General features: G+C 40.5%; 1 protein-coding gene and 1 long non-coding RNA gene across 4 annotated transcripts in view; one reads left to right on the top strand and one right to left on the bottom strand.

Annotated features, from left to right (window-relative positions):
* LOC116047767 overlaps nucleotides 1-22124 on the top strand; it is a 28326-nt gene that overhangs the window by 4240 nt on the left and 1962 nt on the right. The window contains exons 2-3 of one of the 2 annotated variants that reach the window (XR_004104469.2): nucleotides 2523-2533; nucleotides 7165-7174. This is a non-coding gene — a long non-coding RNA (uncharacterized LOC116047767). Of the gene's footprint in view, nucleotides 1-2111; nucleotides 2123-2522; nucleotides 2534-7164; nucleotides 7175-22124 lie in introns of those variants that run through there. The other variant, XR_004104468.2, reaches the window with a different exon arrangement.
* Nucleotides 15646-22093, bottom strand: LOC116047765 (U6 snRNA-associated Sm-like protein LSm3). Of its 2 annotated transcripts, XM_035993227.1 has the most exons (5): nucleotides 21956-22093; nucleotides 19205-19315; nucleotides 18712-18807; nucleotides 17824-17936; nucleotides 15646-15656 (listed from the first exon to the last, which is right to left on the bottom strand). In XM_035993227.1, the coding sequence occupies exons 1-4, from the start codon at nucleotides 21974-21976 to the stop codon at nucleotides 17856-17858; spliced, it is 309 nt and encodes a 102-aa protein (XP_035849120.1). In that variant the 5' UTR covers nucleotides 21977-22093; the 3' UTR covers nucleotides 15646-15656; nucleotides 17824-17855. The 2 variants fall into 2 exon arrangements, with proteins under 2 accessions (XP_035849120.1, XP_031152603.1); XM_031296743.1 differs by lacking the exon at nucleotides 15646-15656 and having other exon boundaries at nucleotides 17152-17936.

The following is a 22124-nucleotide window of genomic DNA, read 5'->3' as shown; positions in this document are numbered from 1 at the left end:
TAGCCTGAACTTCCCGTGGTTGGCCCCTTTGCAGCCATTTTGGCACCCATTTGTTGACACTAACTGGATAATATTGTAAAGACATTCCTCTTATTTCCGGACATGAACTGTGTGTCCCCACCTGATGGCTCACATTTATTGTACATTAAACATTTCAGTTTGATCCGAACCAAAATTACAGGTGTGAAACCTCCTCCGGACCACGGTCTGGACCAAACTGCCGGAATTTGGTCCGACGAAAAGAGGTGGTCTGGGTCCGAACCATGGTTCGGTTCTAGTGTGAAAGCATTTTTTGGATGGTTCAGACCTTCGGGACCAAATACAGGAAGTTCTGGCAGGCTATCGTCGTGTTATCAGACCGGGGAAGCTTCTTAAGGAATAGCTCAGCGCTTAGTGTGTATGTGAGAGAGAGTGACGGTGAATGCGCTCAGAGGAGACAGCTGTCGGCTATCGGAGCAGAAAATAAATTAGCAGTTTACTTGTTAAGTGGTAGTAAATGTACAGTGGAAGTAAAGTTCCAGTGTCTTGCTTCTCAAAAACTCAAAACCAAAAGTGCTGAGGTAGCACGGGGTTTAGCAGTCACTTGAAAAGAAACTTCAGACACCAAAAAAATTCAAACCAATCAATTACAAGTATTGGGAGACGCAGCTCACGTATGTGATGACGACAGGACGTAGTTATGTCACGTATAGTTCTTTAGTGCGCTTGCATAACTGCAGTGTGAAACCAAAACTGACAGATCAAATGTATACAATGTAACAAAAACATGAACCTTGGTTCAGACTTTCAAGTGTGAAAAGGCCCTGTGACGTGTAGACAGCATAAGCTTCACCCTGTGGCTCCAGTCAATTCAAGTTACTGTAATAAAAACTTAGAATTAACAACATTTAAAAACTAACTGACATTGAGTAACAATTAAATAGGAATGGAGTCATAACTTACCCAGGAGTGAATACCTCCCACCTAGCTCTCATCTGAGTGTTTGGCTCACGCAGAGTCCCTTCAGTAGGCTATTGTGAAGCTTCCGGGCACAGAAAGATGAAGGCTCTTCTTCACGCAAAGGAGCAGAAGCCAAGAACTCTAAACTAATAGGCCATGGTCACTCTGCGGACCTTCGCGCTACAACTCTAAAACTATCTTTACCAAGAGCAGCCGTGAAAAGGTTTGCAAATCCACCAATGTACACCGAGCTCCGCTCCCCAGGAACAGCTAACCTCAGCTCTGCAGCTCTTCACTTTTAACAGAGTCACTGACAAAGTCCTGATTAGAGACAGGTGTAATAATTTGCTCTAATGAGCCTGTACTCAGCAGCTCCTTTGAATCAAACTATTAAAGTGGGGTTTATTAGGTGAGCTGCAATTCTTCAGAAGGTTTAACAGTTCTGTAAAGCAGTGATTCCCAACCGGGGTACTTGTACCCCAGGGGGGTAATACTGCTAGTGCCAGGTGGTACTTGGTTAAGATTGTGGCAGCTCAACTAATTTGAAAATTAGAAAATTAAAATTTGATTAAAAGAATGAGCTGTAACGCCTAAACACAGACATTTTAAACAAGTAGCTAAAAGTAGTGAGTACACGAATGGTATAAATAAATAAATAGCTAAAAGTAGCCTAATGCATAGGGGCTGAAATGGTTCACCAAAAGTATAGAATAAACAGTTCAAATAGTTAGCTAAAACTACTGACTAAATAGTTCAAATAGTTAGCTAAAAGTAATGGATAAACAGTGGAAATAGTTAGCTAAAACTACTTGCTAAACAGTTCAATAGTTAGCTAAAAGTAATGGATCAACAGTTGAAATAGCAGCTAAAACTACTAACTAAACAGTTAAAATAGTCAGCTAAAAGTAATGGATAAACAGTGGAAATAGTTAGCTAAAACTACTGACCAAACTGTTCAAATAGTTGGCTAAAACTACCGACTAAACAGTTTAAATAGTTAGCTAAAAGTAATAGATAAACGGTCAAAACATTCATCTTCACTCCCAAGTAGTAGTAGTACGATTGCTACCTGACCTAACCAAATTAAATATTGACAGTTCAGTTGTCTGGAAAAAATATCCACTTTTATATAATTGTTATTTATTTGGAACATACATTGGGACATGATGAACAAGTACAGTATGTGAGATCTGACAGGGCTGTGTGGGTACTTCAGACCAAAAACCACTGCTGTAAAGGACCATTCCACTATTTGTGTTTTATGTCCTTAACTGCAAATCCTTGCCATTTCTCTATGGTTCAACCCTTCTATTTATATAATACCAGTTATGTTTCTATGGAAATGTAATTGCTGTCTGGATTATGTTTAGTGTGAAAGTTGTTCCTAGTCAAGAAGTCCTACAGTCTTGTATTTTAACCATTGTGGATGGTGAGTGCATAGGTGCAGGGTTGACACTAGAGACTGACTGAGTCCACCGTCTTCATTCATCACTCAGCTGTATTTCAAAAATATTTTATGAGAAAGAAAATGCACTTGACACATTTGTTAAACTTCAAGGATACACACAATGCATTTTGGTGAGAATTACTGAATGTGAGCAATTTTGGTTTACAAGAAAACTCCAACTTTAACAGTCTTTTCTGTAACAACATCCATTCAGGTTCCAACCCAAAACCATCTTGCTGTCATGTGAGTAACGTGTATATTCAAAATTAGGTCTTTGTAAACCTGCTTAATATATGATAATGTGTTGGCTAAAGTGGCCTCAGTTTTGATTTAAAACGGAGCATAGAGATCAGTCACTATTTGGTTAGAGCACAATCACATCTTCCTCTCACAGAAAACAACCAACCTGAAGGCAATGTCAGACTTAATAATGCAGAGGTAAATGACCATTCTGTCTGAATTATCAGGGTAAAATATTACTGAACAAAACAACACAGGGGAAGCAAGAAATCAGTTCTGTTTTAAAGTTTTCTTATGGCTTCACACTGACGAAAACAGGATCTATCATATAGCCTAGAATACACATGCATCATAAGTTCGGTAGACGGTAGTACATACTGTACATGCACACACACATTCGTATTTCAGGGCATTTTTTAGAACATTTGGTCTCCGATGAGTCACTGCTGGCCTTCAGCTGAATGAGAGTACATCTCACTGATTATATCAACATAAACTCTCACGGCCATATGAAGTCACGTTTTACAGGCACTTGGAGAGAAAAAATAAAATTAAAAATGGAGGGTTGACTCATGTTCTCAGTCACATTAAAACCCTGCAAACAATTTAATGAAAAAAAAATTGTCTTGCTGTTATTAGGAACCTGCACCAAATGGCAGGGCATTTGCAGTAATCCTGTTTTCAAAGGTTTGAAATGTAAAGGAATGTGGATGTACTTTCTGTAAACACGAGTGGAATTTGATAATTACAGTGCAGGGGAGTAATAGTAGAAAGCTTAACAAATATAAACTGCTAGAAGCTCCATTTGACTGGGGAAACTGAGTAAACAATATAAAAATGAGGCTGCTGTGTCTTCTGCGTCCTGCTGACTGTGCCAGTAGTCAATTTCAGAGGAATTCAGACTCATTAGCCACTGAAGCCTTCATTACTGCAAAATAACAGAGAGGAGAGACAGCGGTGGCAGTAGCTTAAAGAAGCTGGCGTCTGGCCCAAAGGTTGTTGGTTTAAATCCTGAGACCCACAGGGGAAATCTGTTTGGGAAAAGGGAAAATGTCTTTTATTTCCATCAACAGCTACAGTTGAAGTGAAGACTCCGAGACTGCGGTCACACTGGGCAGCTCTCAGGTATGAATGTCTGGAGTCACCGCAAAAGCCTCTCTTTGGTTCTGAATAAGTCTTGTATACGGTTGCAAAATGAGCAAGAACTCAGGGAATATGTCGATGATGAGGATTTTATTCCTCTCATTAATATTATTATGCAACGCTGTATATAATATTCTTTATTCCTCTGTCATGGAAAGATTATGTGACAAAACCACAAATTCCACACCCTGTTTTCATATGTTTGTTACATAAAGATGTGAGCTAACGGTTTGGCTTTGGCAATAAGCAAACTGTTTTGGCTACGTTTGAACGCGGTTTTGGTCAGCGAGTTATTTCAGTGTTTGTAGCGTGCGACCAGGAATGAGAAAAGTGTAGAAAACACTTCAAAAACAAAAAAAGCATGGAAGGAGTATCGTAATAGAGAATCTGGATTTACATAATGACCAATTTACTCAGAACAAACGTCACTTTATTTTCATCTAAGCTTTAAGACATAGTGGCACCTCGAATTTACATACACACACACACACACACACACACACACACACACACACACACACACACACACACACACACACACACACACACACACAGTGCTGTGCCTGGGTCTCTGCTCTTCAGCTCAGCAGGCTGATCTGCGTTGGCATCATAAAACGATTGTGGCATCTTGGTATTTTCTGGCCATCTGTCCTGCTCTCTTGTATAACAGATCCCTCTGGGCTGTAATTTCTAACCTTTACAAGGTCACTTGTTAGAGAAAAATGGGACACAGGGAATTAATTTGTTTTTTTGAATGATAATTTAAATATTTGGCTTTGCATTTCAGTCAAATCCTACACAAATAAGTTGGTCGTGGAGATGTTTCTGTTTGTGCTGCAGATGCCGGGCCAACACATCCTCATACCTAAACGACAGAACAGAGATGGGGACTCGAGTTTGAGAGTCGCACTTATATTGCACACACAGTGACTTCAGGTTTGCCACACGTGAGAGAGGACAACAAACGTGTCGACCACAGCTGGTGTGCCGTCAATCGTAAGCTTTGGCTTTAAAAACTTCAGACAACAAGGCCAAAACAAAGGAAGCGCTGAATGCTAAATATGTGGTATCAACAGAAAGGATTCTGGCTCAACCACATCTAATTGTATCAGGCTCCTGAAAACATATTCTGTTATGTAGCTCAGCATTGGCCATCTAATGTCAGCTTACTTCTTGCTTTAGCCACGACCTACGGAGGTAAACTCCCACTGTCGCTCGCTAGATGTTATGAAAAGATGAATGAGTGTTTTATTTGTTTGTTTGTTTAACAAACTTGTGGTAGTCGATTTACGTAATCATTCACATCCCGCTGGCTGCAATGCTAATGAATTCCTTATTCAGTATATAGCTATGCAGTGTTCTAAGCAGCCTGGATGGAATGCAGCAGGAGATACAACACTCATTATAACCACCAGAGACTTCAGAGTTGACTTGATCTTGAGCTCAGAGACTTGTGAGCATCTCTGCGACAGAATAGTTCCATTTTCAATAACTCCCAAGACAACATATATGACCTTTCTATTTACTGCCGCACTGTGTCCATTTTAAACACAGGACCTTAAAAAGGGACAGCGTAGGAAATTTTAAATAATGTGACCGTTCTTTTTAACGTAACGGGCACAGTATTAAACACATAGTTAACAGTGCCGCAAACGGAGACCTTTGGCAACACCGAACACTGACGCCAATGTTTCGCCGCCTGATTGGGTCATGACGTCTCGTTCTCTGAGACTAAGCTACGAACGTTACCATGGCACCTACCAGCAATGGGTGGAGTATACATGCTGCCTCCTGTTTACCCTGGCACGAGCATGCCCAGTATAAGAGAATGTTCTTCTACTGGACCTAAAAACACTTGTGCACGGGGATCGCTTTTGGCTCAAAACTTTGCTTGAAAAAAACAAAACGTAGCATGAATAAATAAATGTAGGCTGGAAGTCCTGTATTTGTTTGACCCACCATCCCTCCCAACATGCCTACTTATGCAGAATTTGGTGCTCTATACCCTGTTCTCGTTTGCTCCCGCGATAATTACCACAGCCAGGAGAGATCACCACCTAACAGCGTTATTATGGGTCGTTATGAGATGCTTGACAATCTATGTATACGGTCGTTTTCTGGGTGAGGACGGCCTGGCTGGGCATTCATCGTCAGCTAGATGGTAAGTAACAGAATAGTTCTGGCTCTCAGCAGGCATTCACCGCATAAACGCTGGTACTGCAGGATCACATGGATGTCCAACACATGAAGCATTTGAGGGAACCCCCACAGAAAAGAACACATCAACATGAAGTTACAGAGCCAGGTTATAGGGATCAAAATGCAGGATGGGTGGGACTGGGACTTTCAAATTGAATTCCAGGCTTATTTGATTTTTATGTGAAAGAGACCTAAATGCTCCAAATTGTCACACACATATAGCACCATTATTTCAAAATCTTATATAGTGCACATGTTGAGTATATTATTCTAATGTCATTAATCATTTAACATTCTGTCCTGTCTACTACTTAAATATTCCTTAAACCTTTGAAAAAAATGTCAAAATTCTGAAACTACATGGCCTCAGGTCTGTGTTTTTGTTTGAATAAAATAAAGAAATGCATGTGGAGCCAGAGTGTGCGATACTTTTTTCTTACTCTCAGGTCTTTGTTTACTTAAGATTGAATTTTTAGTTTTTTTTTCCATTGATATATTTTCATGGCAGAACAGATGTCCGGAATGTAGTAGCAGTAATGCCTCTTTAGAGTCAGATCTAATCCTGTCTATACTGTAATGTTATTTGTAGATATTTTGTGTTATTATCATAGGCCAGTAAGATCCTTTATTGTTACAGATGAAATGATAAGTCCATGTGTGTCATCTTAATGTTTCAGTAAAGTCAGTAATGAGCTGTTGATAATTTGCAGACCAGTGGTTCCTGTGGTTCGCTGTGCTGCTGCTGTCTCCTTTACCGTCCCAGTGTTTAAAAGACCTTGGAGACAGAAATCTTGGTTGAGTCAAATCTCATCAGCCATTAAAAAGCAGAGATAACAAGTGTTTGGAGTGTTGGTGTGACGTCCGTTGAAGACAAAACATGACTATGCCCATATTTGCATATCCTTTTTTTTTCTTCAATTTATTATCAGTTGATGAGGAAAACCTGAGTTTGTTAAATGTTTGTTAGCTTCTGTAAAACCAACACATTTGTTGATGTTGCTACAAGACTCTTGAGGTTTTCTATCTTACTGATTTCAAATGAAAAAAATTGTTTACGTGTTGCTCACATGTATCTTCCTGGCCCAACTGATAAAGTTTGACCTGTTCTCACACTGGCTTTGTTTTTTGAGTCCAAACCTGTCTGACGGCCCTCTGACACACAAACCATGGGGTCCAGCTCATGTTCTCATATTTAGGTACATATGTGTTATTATGGAACCCACTGCAGTTCCAGGCATGACTCGCCCTTCATAGATAGATAGATAGATAGATAGATAGATAGACAGACAGACAGAAGATACTAGCAGCATAATTACAACTACTGCACACAGCCCAGTTCTTATCTGGGCTGGTATAGTTGTTAAAAAGCCTGACGGCTGTGGGGACAAAGGATCTCCTGAACCTCTCTGTCCTACAGTGCAGCGAGAGCTGTAACTGCTCCTCTGTCCAGCCATGACGTTGTAGAGGGGGTGGTTGTCATTACCCATTATGGCGTGCAGTTTGTTACATGCACGCCCCTCCACCACAGTTCTTAAGTCTGAGCCCAGTCTTCTGCCCAGCACTGAGCTGGCCTTTTTGACCAGCTTGTCAAGTAGCGGACCAGTCAAGCTTGCTGTCCAGGAGCACACCCAAGTACTTGTAGGTCTGCACAATGTCAATGGCCTCCCCCTTTATGCAGACCGACTGGCAGGTTGGCTTTGACTTCCTAAAATCCACCACCATCTCCTTAGCCTTGGTGGTGCTCAGGAGGAGGAAGTTCCTATTGCTCCAGTCACAGAAGTCCTCCACAAGGACCCTGTACTCCTCCTCCCGTCCACTTCGCACACATGCCAAAACAGCCATATCATCCAAGTACTTCTGAATGTGGCAGGACTCAGAGTTGTACTTAAAGTCAGATGTATCAAAGTGAACGGAAACGGAGCAAGAACCGCCCCCTGTGGAGCCCCCGTACTGCATTCTAGCGACCCAGAAAAACACATTAACACGCTACGATTGGCCAGGCATCCATGCTTGCACAAGGTTGTGATGATTTGTTAAGGTCCTATCCCCTGACCAATCAGCTATCCTAACCTTAACTACTCGAGGTCAATGCCTAACCTCAACCAATCAGGCTGCTTCGTAGGGCGAGTCTTGCCTAGAACTGCAGTGGGATCCATAAAAACGCGGTACATATGCATAATTCTTTCATTATCGAACTCTAGCTGTTTACAAGCGTTGCCAGTAGACATGTTTGGCGGCTATTTTGACGCACACAGGGAAACATGTATGGTGATGTGTATTCCTGCTTGTGGATTCCAGGAGTTTTTTTTATCCTGAAGAAGACAGAAGAACCTAGAAGGGCGCTCGGAGAGCGCAGAACCCCTCCAAGCCCATGCCCTTTCACGCAATGTTAATGAAAGTGAAAAATGATTTGTACATCCGCCTAGTTATTAGGATCCGTTTCAAAATGTTATGGCCCATCCCCATAAGCCATTCCACCAAGTTGCATGAAAATGGGGCCAGTAGTTTTTCCACAATTCTGCTGAGAAACACACAACCTAAACCGAAAACCGAGGGTAGTATCGAGGGTAGGAGTATCCTCCTCGGCAGAGGTTACTATTTTAAAGAAAGCACAAATTGACTTTTTAACTCACATCTAATCAGGTTTCTTGGTCTGCGCCTGGGTCTGGAACAGGTGATCATACCATTATTACCAACCTTTTAGGCAACCTGTTCCTGAACTCTCACCTTGCACGGCAGCTGAATTCTCGCAATATCACGAGATCACGCGGAAAACCCAGAAGTCGACAACCGTTTTAATATGAAGTGCCATTCTAAAATGTTCTTGTTAATGAGTGTGCCATCAGCATTAAGCCTGACACCATCTACCAAGCCCGCTCCTACCGAGTTTACTACCAGTGTCCTACGTGTCCACTTCCGTGAAGAAGGCAACAAGTACTAGCCATAGACTGTATAAACCAATCAGAGGCAGAGTGTGTGGCAACACATCTTGTTGTCTGTCTCTACACAAAAAAAAACACTATTTTTGTCACATCTACAATATATTGAAATTAGTTATGGGCTTTCTAAATTTGCTTGGTTGATGTAGTTAGTTGTTTTCCTGTAATCTGTCAAATGTGACTGCTTTTAACGACATCCCTTTAATCCACCTCAATTACCAATATGAAACTATGTTTTCTTTTCTCTTAAATGTAATTATGTAAATGCCACCTTAGACTTAAAACCATCCAGGCAGCAAGGAAACACCTCTGTGAGCAGTATAAAGGCAGCATATCAGAATCCTGAAGTTTAACAAAGGCCTCAAGCCAAAGATTGAGTGTTACTGTGGCTTTTAATGCTAATTATGTTGTTATCCTAGAAAGCTGCACAGACTGAGACTAAGAAGTTAAAAGCTGAAATATTTACCTTAGCAGTATATCTCGAAGAAGTGGCAGCTGAATAGCAGCAGAGCAGCAGTGTTGAAGTTCGCAACACTCGGACATGCAGATGATATACAATATTTTAGCAGAAATAAATTACTTCAGTTCTAAAGTAAAAATCTACCCATCACTTTGTAGGATTTTCATTTCATTAATGCATTCAGCCTATACAGGGTGATCCTGTGAGAACAGTTGGCATGGGTGCAAAGGCAAAAATCTAACATTTCGCCAAACAACGTCAAACCAAACTGCAATACTATATTATATTCAGCTACTGTGGGCATCAAACTTGTGACCAACCACGAGGACATGTCACTTCAAAAGTGAATATCAAACTAGCTAGAAAATCTTTCTCTTTTTGTTGTTTGTGCATGCCCACATAACGAATACAACACACACACACACACACACACACACACACACACACACACACACACGCACACACACACACACACACACACACACACACAAAGTAGGCTACATGTGCAATGCACAGTATACAGTCAGGCAGAAAGAGGATAGCAGGGATTTAGCTATAATATCACGTGTGTGTTCTGCTAGGCAGCCGTGACATGTTATGTAACACACACACACACACACACACACACACACACACACACACACACACACACACACACAACTCAACTCTGTTAAACTGTCCAACATGTAGACAGCCTCAGGGGAATGAGTGGGAAATACAATCTGATAAGGACCCTGCTCCTCCTCACACACAGAGGCAGACTGAAAACTCTAACAACACTCTTACATTATACAGGTTTAAAATGTATAATATGACACCTCAAAAGTGCACAAACACGCATACTGTGCCAGCAGCAGCTATGAAAACATTTTCCTGTCAAAGTGTCAAACTGCCTGTGTTTTTTTAGCTTATAAACCTGCCCAGTTGCTCAGTTCCTAGTACATTTAAACAAAGAAGTTAGAGATGCAGTTGCATTCAAAGACAGGGATTTAGTTCAGTGTGGGTTTACTAGTAGAGTTTTGGTCTCACATAATCTACATGTTGATGTTACGCCCACGGGAAGAATAAAAGATGGAATTATTTGGAATTTTTAGCATGGTTTTTGAAGGTACGGTTACAGTTTTCATACACTGCTCGGTGTTAAATACAGAAATAGGCAGCGGAAAGTGGGGGGCTAGTGGTATTTCTGACGCCTCCATGAGAGGAGGAGCAGTGTGTGTGTCTGTGTGTGTGTTTATTTTATTAATTCAAGGATGCCTTGCTCCAAGGTTTCATGGGCTTTGATTTGGTTATCTTTCTCTCTTTGTGGGTCACATACCTGTCTCAATGGCAGATTTGGTGTGTGTGCGTGTGTGTGTGTGTGTGTGTGTGTGTGTGTGTGTGCTCGTGTGTGTGCGCGTGTGTGCACGTGTGTGTCCATTTCTATGTATAGTGTGTGTGCCTATGCGTGCTACGTGTCCTTTTGTCTGCAGTTATTCCTGTCCACAATGCTTCACCATTTGACAAATCTAAATTGTGAGTCTATTTTTAGTTCTTCTTATCAACTCTGCGACCATAGCTATGTACTGACAACACGGCCAGGGTTACAGAAAAAACTTTAACCTTGCTGTGAAAGTTTAACCCTCGTCTCCAGCACAGTGAAAGCAGAACGTCAGCAGCAGCTGTTCTCAAGCTCCAGTCATTTTTGTAGTATCGATGAAAGGGGTCACTGTGCAGGCCTACTGAACGTTTTAGCCTCATTTTAGCTCATTGCTCAATGTACGGCACATTTCCCGTTTCCCAGCAGACAAAGTTAGGGCAGAGGTAGTCTATATCCACGACGTTCCACTTCCGGGATTGTTCAGGTGCCGCCAGATGTTTTTCCTTTCGGCCGAATGTCTATCACCTTCCTCTTTCTTTGTGTTGGCATTCTAAACTCCGGTGGATTTATGATGACTATGGTTAACTGCTCCTCAGATCTCTGCAGGGTAAATCCAGACAGCTAGCTAGATAATCTGTCCAATCTGAGTTTTCTCTCCACGACTAAAACAACTTCTGAACGTACACGTTCCACCAAAACAAGGTCCGTCCCGAGGCTATTTTGCAGAGGCGCCGTTGCTCCGTCTGGCGCTTAGCACCGCCCAAGACAATTGGGATTGGTTTAAAGAAATGCCAATAAACCAGAGCATGTTTTTCTCCCATACTGGAATGCTGTGTGGACTAGCCAGACCCTCCTCCACAGCGCTGTGGAGGAAGGTTGCCACCTATAAATATAGAATGAGTCTGTTGGCCCTAAGGGGGGTGAACTTCTGAACTTCTCCAACTGGAAGAAGAACATGAAATCGTCAATTGTTATCACATGCTTTGCTTATTCTTCCATGCAATAATACAAAACTGTGAAAGTGAGTTTCCCGATTTCTATATCAAATCCCTATTGCTTCTATTGCCAGAAAAAAATGCATGTTGTAAAGTGTGTCATGACAAAGCAGCAGGTACAAGAAAAACCATTACCTTTCTCAACAAATGTTCACCGCATCTCACAAACCTCTGAATGATCCCTACCTTTATTACTTCCAATAAATAAAAACGTTAAATAAGATACATTTCAATATATAGTTTTCTGTGACCATTATAACCTCCTCCACCAAAATCCTAGAAAACAATCACTGCCCGTTGGCCCAATAGTGACTTTGAGAGCTAAACCAATTCCGCAGGTCCATAGAAACGTTTTAAACCACTTCTGTAACATAATCCATGTCTCCACTGTACATCTGTATGCTCAATATTTTCCAAAGACTCACACTTTCAAAACATGTGTCTAAATTCAACTGCTAAATGTGTAAGCAACAAACAGAAGCTCTGCATTTAGCCACAGCTCAGTTCAGATCAGACATGAAACAAACACGATACAAACACAATTGAACAAATTGAAGACATTAAAGGTGTTACAACAATTCTTTTGAGGGGAAAATATCAGCGTGTACGTGTAACCTGTCAGGGAGTCCAACCAACAACCTTCCAGTCACAAGCTGGTCTCTCTAGCCGATAAAGAACCAGACAAACGAGCGTCAGTGTTGGAGGAAAAATGATAGGGGCAGACCGACACTGAAATAACTTCAGCCACATCAGAGACACTGCTAGACTGAGTGTGAATGCCGAGCGATGCGGCCTCATCACATCAGAGCTCCAGTGATTAAAAACGCAAAAAATATCTCTGACACAAGTGTGGAGGCACGTGAAGCACGAACTCGTTATGTATTTCTTTGTTGAGCGCTTTCAGGAATTGGATGACATCATGTTTGAGGACTGTCCTGTCTGTCAGCACTTCAAACTGCTGCTGGACATCATCACAAACTGGTGACGAAGAGAATGAACCTTATTTGCATTTGCAGTCTAGTCGCTCAAATCATTTACTCTGAGTTCAACAACATGGGATGCAATAGACCAAAAGAACAGGAAGGCTCAAGACCCCCAGCACAGTAAACACGACCTACTACGAATTTACTATAACTTTGTACTTTAAACTCTGTTGACGACACATGCTCACTAGTGTGTTTCCCTAAATTTGCCTGATCATAACATAACATTTACACTGAGATGACTTTAACGATGATTTTTGGAAGTATTAAATCTTCACGGTTTTACAAGACTGACCCTGATTTTCCGCTGGGTGTGTCTCTGCTGCGTTCCGGTTTTGTTCCGTCCTCCGCCATGCGCCATACCACACTGGGAGGGTCTCAGAAGCGGAGCGTCTTGCTGCCCAACTCGCAGATAATATTGTACTTTTCAGAACAATCACGTGAAAATAGAGCTGGCCCGTATCTTTAGTGGAGCGGAGAGCCGGTTCACGCATGCTTCCAGAACGCAGCGCAGACGTGCCCAGTGGAAAATACAGGCATGGGATACTTTCCATAAAATCATCTCTCTATCATCTCTTTATCAGGATGCATAGTATCCAGAATATTATGCATCCTGATAAAGTTCCCTTGGCCTTTGGAATTAAAATAGCCCCACATCATCACATACCCTTCACCATACCTAGAGATTGGCATGGGGTACTTTCTATGAAATCATCTCTGAATGCAAATCAAACCAGCTGTTAGGCTAACTGAAATAAAACCATGCCAGTCTCTAGGTATGGTGATGATGTGGGGCTATTTTAATTCCATAGGCAAAGGGAACTTCATCAGGATAAGCATAGTATCCTGGATCCATGAAATAACTGGCCTTTAAAAATAAAAATCTGCCTGCCTCTATGGGAATTTAACATAGGGGTGTACTTACGTATGCCCCCTGTATTTTAAGGAAGAACATTTATTTATTTATGATACATTATTCATTCACAAAGAAAATTGGTGTCCTTAAAGGTTGGATTTTAATTTCCAAAGGATTATTTTTTTTTCCCCTCTCTTTAGCATGGGCTCCACTGTATCCTCAATATTATGTTATGATGTCTTAATTATTTCAACTATTTAGGAGAAATGATGCAGTTTATCAGTTTGACACTATGATACCCCTGCTGCTAAACAAAACATGCCTTTGATTGATCACTTCTCTTCTATTTGTCATTTCTATTACTGGTATGAGTGGTATAAATGAAAGCTCTGGAAAAAAAACAAGTTGAATTATTGTTCGTTATGGTTACATCTCTAAATAGTTGTAGTTGCGTTGCATAAAGTTGTTTTTTTATTATTACCCAGATTGAATAACATCAACAATAGGCCGCCTCATTTACACACATTTAGCAAGAAGATGTTGAGCTGCTCATTAAAGTGCATTAAGGCCGTGTACTGTTGATGTTACATTACAGTAACAGCCCTTTGTACAGTGGTAATGGGCTATGAGGGTGAGACAGGCAGTGCAGCTGAGTACTGCTGGCATCAACAAAACATTTCATATATCCAGTAACGAACCTCCTCGAGGTTAGTGCTTACTTTATACAAACGCTGCTGCTGGAAACACAAGAATAAAAAAAAAAAAACAGGAAGAACGAGTCAAGATTTCCATGTATCCCCAGTTTTTTATTAAGAGTCAGCACCTGTCAGCTGGAAAGAGACTCTCTGTCATGCTGCTTTCAGTTACATTCAAACTTCCTGTCTCGTAATGGGGATGTCCTAATCGGATCGGGAAGTATCGGATTGGAGCCGATATGGGCATGTTTTAACTGATCGGGGATCGGAAGTCACCCTGATCACCTTCCTACGATCATTTACGCCAGTAAATTCTACACCATTCTAAGTAGAAGTTGATGTTATAGGTGAGTTTTACAAAAAAAAAAGCACTAAGGAAGGAAGGAATCTTTTAGTTACTTTGTTTATTTTTTGTAAACAAAAAAGGTGTGCAGCTTTATAATCTAGGCAAATACAAGTATCGGATCGGGAGTCGGTATCGGCAGATATTCAATATTTTAAAAATTGGATCGGGGTAAAGAAGGCTGATCGGTACATTCCTAGTTTGTATTCCTGTTTAGGAAGATGTGCAATAACAGTCCAATTTTGGCTATGAACATTTAAATGATTCAGCTAAGAAATAGCAAAAGAAATAGTCCCTGTCGAAATGGCACAATCTGCGGAAAATCCAGAGTATCCAGTTCACTGTAAAGATAGATGTCACTGTTGAATTCTTAAAATGTCACTTTTCAAAGCAGTGAGCACCACAAATAAAACTTCCATTGTATTTGAGTGATGGCAGAAATCTCAGAGACATACTGATAGTATGTAGATACTTTTTCCGTATTTAATGTTTTATTTGTTTGTATCTGTCTAGTCAATAATAATGTCCTGTATGAATGTGCCAAAATTGTGTTCATTGTTCTATGTTGCTGCAGAACAGGAACCTGCTGTAAACCAGTTTTTAAACTGAGTCAGGCCCGTTTATTGTAACTTAATTGTTGCTTTTAAATTTTCCTGTATAATAAATGAAATGAAATGACTGTATACCGCCTATATATCTGGGTGGAAGTGAGATGTTTCTCATTTAGTCTGCGTGAACAGAGGCTTTACAATGACAGTTGTGATATTGAGTACCTAGTCAAAGATAAAGTACAGTACATAAAGGTGCCACCTGTCCAAAGCTGGCAGTGATTTTAACTTGGACAACATTTTGAAAATGAACATATTTCATAGACAGGGACAGAGGGATTCTAGGAGGCGTGGAAAAGCTACTCAAGTCATACTCCAGACTATATATGTGTGCTGTTTTGCACATAACAGTGCGTATGTTTGGTCTCATTAGTATACGTATATTCTGAAAATGTCTCCAAACATGCCACACGTGTTCAACTAATCTGTTAATAACAGTACAAACGGAACTATTTGTAGAATATTGTGCTTATGACTGTAACATTTCAGTTTGGGCTTTAGAGAAAGAGAAGCCTGCAGCTCGTTCAGATACAATCCTGATAGGTCACCCTCATCGTCACCTGTTTAACAGCACCACACTATGAATGCTTTACTAGATCTATACTGACATCTAGTGGTTAAAACGCAACAATGCAAACACTTACTCATGTACTTTATTTAAAGTGCTCATATTATGCTCATTTTCAGGTTCATAATTGTATTTAGAGGTTATATCGGAATAGGTTTACATGGTTTAATTTTCAGAAAACACCATATATTTGTTGTACTGCACATTGCTGCAGCTCCTCTTTTCCCCCTGTGTGTTGAGCTCTCCGTTTTAGCTACAGAGTGAGACATCTCACTTCTGTTCCATCTTTGTTGGGAGTCGCACATGTGCAGCAGCTAGGTAAGGACTACTAGCCAGTCAGAAGCAGAGTGCGAGGGCGTGCCATGCTAGCAGCTAGGCGAGCATTCTAACGTGTGTTACAAAGTGACGCACGTTTGTCACAGAAGTAAAGGCTGGACTACAATAGAGCTGTTTGGAGCAGTTTGTGAACAGTGTTTTCTGTTGGAGATGGTAAGTCCCTTTGGGGTGGACTTTGGGCTTTTTTTACTTTGTAAACCTATAATGTGCACAAAAAGATATATAACACAATAAAGCAAAGGGGAAAAGCCAAAAAGCATAATATGAGCACTTTAAGTATAGTTTTGAAGTATTTGTACTTGACAATTTCCCTTTCTTGCTGCTTTAAGATTGTGATTCACATTTTAGCTACAGTTAGTTGTTACATTACAGATGACGATTTTACATAGAATTGTATACAATAACGTGCATTGTTATAGATTAAAATGCCTAACAGCATGGCTGGATTAAGCTGTTGGGGGTCCCAGGTTGGGCTCAGGTTTTGTGTGTGAGTGTGATTAAACACATTATTTACAGTGTGCACTTTGTGAGCGCCATATAAGTACATTAGAACTACATTTTGACACAGGGCCCTCCTACACTACAGCACACAGAGATTTGGTAATAAAGCAGGAACCACAGTAGTGGATATTGTACTTGAAAAGTGATATCAAATTTGCTTTAGAAACAAATTGTGCTTTTTTTCTATTTTGCCAGGAAACAACTGGTCGCATCGGATGGATAAGGTGTACCACAGCTCTCTGAAGTTCGTCACAGGCTGCAAAACATAAATATATATTTGTTTATTATCAGAGAAGACAAAGATCCCTATCAAATACATTTGATTCAGTTTCCTGTCACAGAGGAGAGAAGAAATTAGAACATAATACACATTTAAGAAGCTGGAATCAAAGAATTTTTACTTTTGTTCTAAAAAAATTTACTCAAACCGACTAATCGATTATCAAAGTAGTTGGCGATTAATTTAAAAGTTGACAACTAATCGATTAATCATTGTAGGTCTAGTTAGTTTTACAGAAGAATTGAAGAATCCAAAAACATCCAAGAATTACCTTTTTTATTTAAGTTACCGAAACCAAATCCTTACACATCTTTACACATCTGAGCATGATGTAGTCCCAAGTCCCACAAACACTACAAAAATAATATGTATAAAAAGAAACTTGAACTAAAACCGTCCCAAAGAAACTCAAACTTCCCAAATACTCACAGATCATGGGTTTGGAGTAACTGCAAGACCTTTGCTTAGAACCAACATAAACAAAAATCAAAAATCACATAAAACCCCTCTGCTCAGTCTGTTGTCTGGTAATACTTTTGAAATACTCTCGACAAATCAGGCCAAAACACGTTGACGTACACACCTGAAGCAGTTCAGCTTCTTAAAACCATGATGAGACATTTGAAGCTGGCTCTTGTACTCGTAAAGACTGGGAATAAGAGTAATTCCAGTCATTAAAAATAATATTACATTTTTACTGGTTTACTAAACCGGCGGGGATGGATTAATTGCTCTACTGACGGAAATCAAATGAAATATCCAGGTGGCCTGAAATCACCCACAATGGCAAAATCTATTTAATAATAATTTGCCTCAATGAAAACTTAAAAAAATAGGCCCTCTTTGTCCAAAACATAGTCCTCCTTCTTGCCTCGAGTCACGACATGGTTTATATCCTTGCAGCCCGACAAAAGGAAGTCCCAGCTGTCACAAACGCTCCTCGGCACCAGGAAGTGGTCAGGGTTAGCCCACCCTGAGGGGCGGAGCTACGAGGACAACGCCATCTCCTCGGACAAACAGCATGGGGATGTTCCTCTTGGTCGACTAAAAAGACACCACAAAAGCATGCTATTACTATACAATGGTGAGCCACGTTCTCAAAGGATTCTACAAAAGTACCTCCAAAATTTAGCCTAGAAATCTAGACGCACCCTAGCGGCAGCAAATGTAATTTGCAGCCAGGGTCAGTCTAGCAACTCTCCGTTGGCTTGCGAGCTGGAAAAACCAAACTCTAGTCAGGCCAATCACATCGTGTATAGATCTCGGTGGGCGGGCTTAACATAATTCACTTTTCAGAAAATCCTCTCTCATAGTACTATGGACCTCTGTACTAGAGCTAGGCTGATAAAAAGGCCAACCCTATACTGTATATCAGCCAATATTAGCTTATTGCAGATATACCCGTGTCAGTGTAAATCTGTACTGATAAGTAATAGTTTGTCTACCAGGGAGCACTGCCACCATAAAAAATGAAATGTCAAATGTTCATACAGATTTAATTTTTTCAGACATTTCGGTGCAAATTCTGTCCTTCAAGATCTTGGAAAAACCAAATCCTCGTTCTACACATGTCAAGGGTCTATCATTTCAATAAGGGGACCACAAACATATAGCATGTTGTATATCGAATGCATATTCTCATACAGTATGCATTTAAAACGCTACTTTGGAAGTAGAAGGATGTTGCTGGAGCAGAATACTGTAGTAAAGCAGCATTATTCTGTTGTCTCATGGAAAGCTCAGGATGCCCAGACTAGTGTAGGAGCCAAGATTACCACAGCTGTAGTTGTTCAGTGAGAAGAAATGAGAAACGTTGTACCTTGTACAGTTCTTCATAAGTCTCCTCATCAATCTCCACCGTCGTCACCGTCTCCTCCACGTCACCCAGGATCATGTTCAGGTGCTGATCGTAGGCCTGGGGACAAACCACAATTATTAACTGGGAGAAGTGCAAACACAAGCTTACAAGAGCATAAGAAGGCCTGGCCTGCTCCTCTAAAATGTAGAAACCCACTATAACCACAACTGAACACACTGTCTAGGTGTTTCAGTGTTTGTTTTTTTGGGGCATTTCTGCCTTTATTAGATAGGACAGCTGAGATATGAAAGGGCAGAGAGAGAGAGAGGGGGAGGGGGGGACATGCAGGAAAACCGGGACAGGTCGGACTCGAACCCTGGACCTTCTGCGTCGAGGAATAAACCTCTGCACGTGTGCTCTACCGACTGAGGTCACCGGCCGCGTTTCAGTGTTTTTTTTTTTTTTTTTTTTTTTTTTTTTTACAGTGTAAGCGGATGCCGGGTGTGAATCTTACGTGCAGTCGGCCACGGAGCTCCCGGTCGTTCCTCATCTTGACGTAGATCCTCTCATCTAGACTGAGTCTGATCAGATCGAGCGGCTCCTCGACCGTGTTGGTACTCGGTTGCTGCAGCACACATAAAGGACATTAGTTAGACCTGTGACACATACAGATTTCAACAACTTCAGAGACAACAAGAAATGCGCTGCTGCTGCTTCCACAACCCCATGAGGTTGGTAAACCCATTTGGGATTTTGGAATGGCCTAAACAGAGATAAGTGTTGTTAAACAAGGCCCCTGATATTTTTTTTTTTTAAACATTTTTAATATCACAGGGTTCATACGCATTTTCACCAATACTTTTCGGCAAATTTCCAGGACTATGTTTTCCTGAAAATGTCAGTGGACATTATACAATAAGACTAAAAATCTGTGTTAAAGTTTTCCCCTTAGAGGTTTAACAATAAAATGAATGACAATTTATGTGGTTCATAGTGGGATTCGTAATATTGCGCCCCGAATAGAACGTTGAGGTTAAGACGACGTGAAATACATTTATTAAATCACATATTATTTCGCTGTGTTAAAAAAAAAATCCATGACTTTTCCAAAACTTTCTGGGTCTTTATGTTTTCAAAACCTTTCCAGGCCTGGAATTTGCATTTTTCAAATTCCATAACTTTTCCAGGTTTTTTCAAAACGTATGAACCCTGATATCATTACATTACATGTCATTTAGCTGACGCTTTTATCCAACGCGACTTACAATTGCTACATATGTCAGAGGTAACACGGCTCTGGAGCAACTAGGGGTTAAGTGTCTTGCTCAGGGACACATTGGTTGATGTATCGCACCGCCCCACACATCACAAGGAATTTATTTTCATTCTTTCTTTTAGAAGAACATTTGCTTAGCTCTGTGACTCTGGTGAAACGCTCGGTGCAAAATTTAGAGCTGCAACACAATTTCCCTTATTCAAAGAGGAAATTCAGCCAGCAGCAAAAATCCACTGCGTCCATGGGAGAACAAAATAAACTAACTGACAGTGGAGAAGCTGCAGAAGATCTGTAATGAGAGGAGCAACAACAGAGACCTGAGGAGAGGAAGAAGTGTGTGTGTGTTTGTCTTACAGCTTCTAACTGAGCATGCACACCAAAACACGGTGCAGACAAGTTTGGACTTGTCCATCAACATTTTACAAACCCAAACCAAAACTTTTGGGTCATCTTGAGTTAAATGGCAGAAAAAGGGTTTGGGGAGCAACGCGTGGCCTGTTGGAGGACAGTCCTGCAACTCTTTTCGTTTTCAGTGAATTGTAGTACCATTAAAAACATAGCTAATTCTACTTTGAAAAGTCGATGAGATAATATTGTGTTCTTCACTATAGAACCCACTGGGTTTTCTACATTTCTATACACACATCTGTCGCCGGTTAAAAATCAAATCCAGCCACATTTGTTTAAAAAAAAAAAAGTTAAACTTGTTTAAGAGGAGACAATGAAGGCAATACAAATCAATAATATCTATTGCTAACTTTTGGTTTTGGGCCTTAGTACATATTCAAACATAGATACAGTGCTTGGCATAAGTGAATACACCCATGCTAAAGTTGACTTAAAAAAAGGAATAAAAAAAATCATCTTTTGGAAATTGATCTTAATGCCTTAATTAAAAAAAAATGAGGAAAAAGACAACATTTAAGGACACCAATTTTCTTTGTGAATGATTAATGCATCGTAAATAAATAAATGTTCTTCCTTAAAATACAGGGGGCATAAGTAAGTACACCCCTATGTTAAATTCCCATAGAGGCAGGCAGATTTTTATTTTTAAAGGCCAGTTATTTCATGGATCCAGGATACTGTGCATCCTGATAAAGTTCCCTTGGCCTTTGGAATTAAAATAGCCCCCCATCATCACATTCCCTTCACCATACCTAGAGATTGGCATGGGGTACTTTCCATAAGATCATCTCTCAAAGCAGATCAAACCAGCTATTAGGCTAACTGAAATAAAACCATAGGTCTATAGCCTATTCTGAAGGTTTTTACAGATGGGCTTGTTCATTGATCATTCATAGCTTGATTTATGTAAGATTGTATACCTAAAACGTGGCGAAAATAGATTTTGTATGGCTGTTGACCGTATTTTCTGATATATATGGAGTGAAAGGTTTATTACAGAGGGAATTTTGGATATCTCTTTTTTAGATTTCTGTAGTGGAAATGTATGCAAATGAGATGAGAAAATGCGTCATTTGCCAATTTAAACGTAGTAACGTTAGTTCAAAAAAACATGTAAAACAATAAATTGTTGTCTAAATGTAAGCAACGTTAACTGTTAACGTTAATCAACTTGGGACGTTTCTTGGTTGTATCTGTTAAAATAGTTTCCCTATTTACCTGCAGTGTCTTCCATTAACCAGGTTTTATCCCAACAACACAACAAAGAAAAAAGAAAACTTAACTGAAACACTGTGTAGTCTTATATTAAGCCGTTTTAGCTCTGACTGGTCAACAAAACAGCACCGCCAATCAAACACGTTTTTATCATTTTGACGGTAGCATTACATGCTAACCGGGCTAATTTAGCTAGCTTGTTTGACAGGCCGCTCCCCGCTATTACCAGAGCTAAACAAACAAAGTGACACGTTAATCCCACTAAAACATGCACACAAGTAAAACTATCTACTGGCCTGCTTTTAGGGTAAATATACACACGCTGTGTTAAGGAATAACTGTACAATTTGCCGCTGCTGCACCAACCTGCTCAACTTCGTCCGCCATTGGGTTTGAGTCTGCGTCGTGTGGCTTGACCGGTACGGGGGGTGCCAGGTCCGTAAAAACACGCGATTTTCATAACAGGGCATGGGACGGGCCTGCACTTTTGTTTGCAAGTAATTTCTCCTGTATTAACCTGACGGATAATTATAGC

This window comes from Sander lucioperca, chromosome 16, assembly GCF_008315115.2.
Source record: "Sander lucioperca isolate FBNREF2018 chromosome 16, SLUC_FBN_1.2, whole genome shotgun sequence".
In the NCBI taxonomy this organism is placed as follows: Eukaryota; Metazoa; Chordata; class Actinopteri; order Perciformes; family Percidae; genus Sander; species Sander lucioperca.
The sequence above is the reverse complement of the archived record's forward strand: the minus strand, read 5'-3'. Positions and strand labels throughout refer to the sequence as shown.

Bases quoted from the DNA above. Each gene is read 5' to 3' on its own strand.
- LOC116047765 (XM_035993227.1), bottom strand. From the start codon at position 21,976: ATGGCGGACGAAGTTGAGCAG. The intron at 19,316-21,955 runs GTTGGTGCAGCA...TGTGTGCTGCAG, and splicing joins TGGCGGACGAAGTTGAGCAG to CAACCGAGTACCAACACGGT. The intron at 17,937-18,711 runs GTACAACGTTTC...GTGTCTTTTTAG, and splicing joins CTTATGAAGAACTGTACAAG to TCGACCAAGAGGAACATCCC.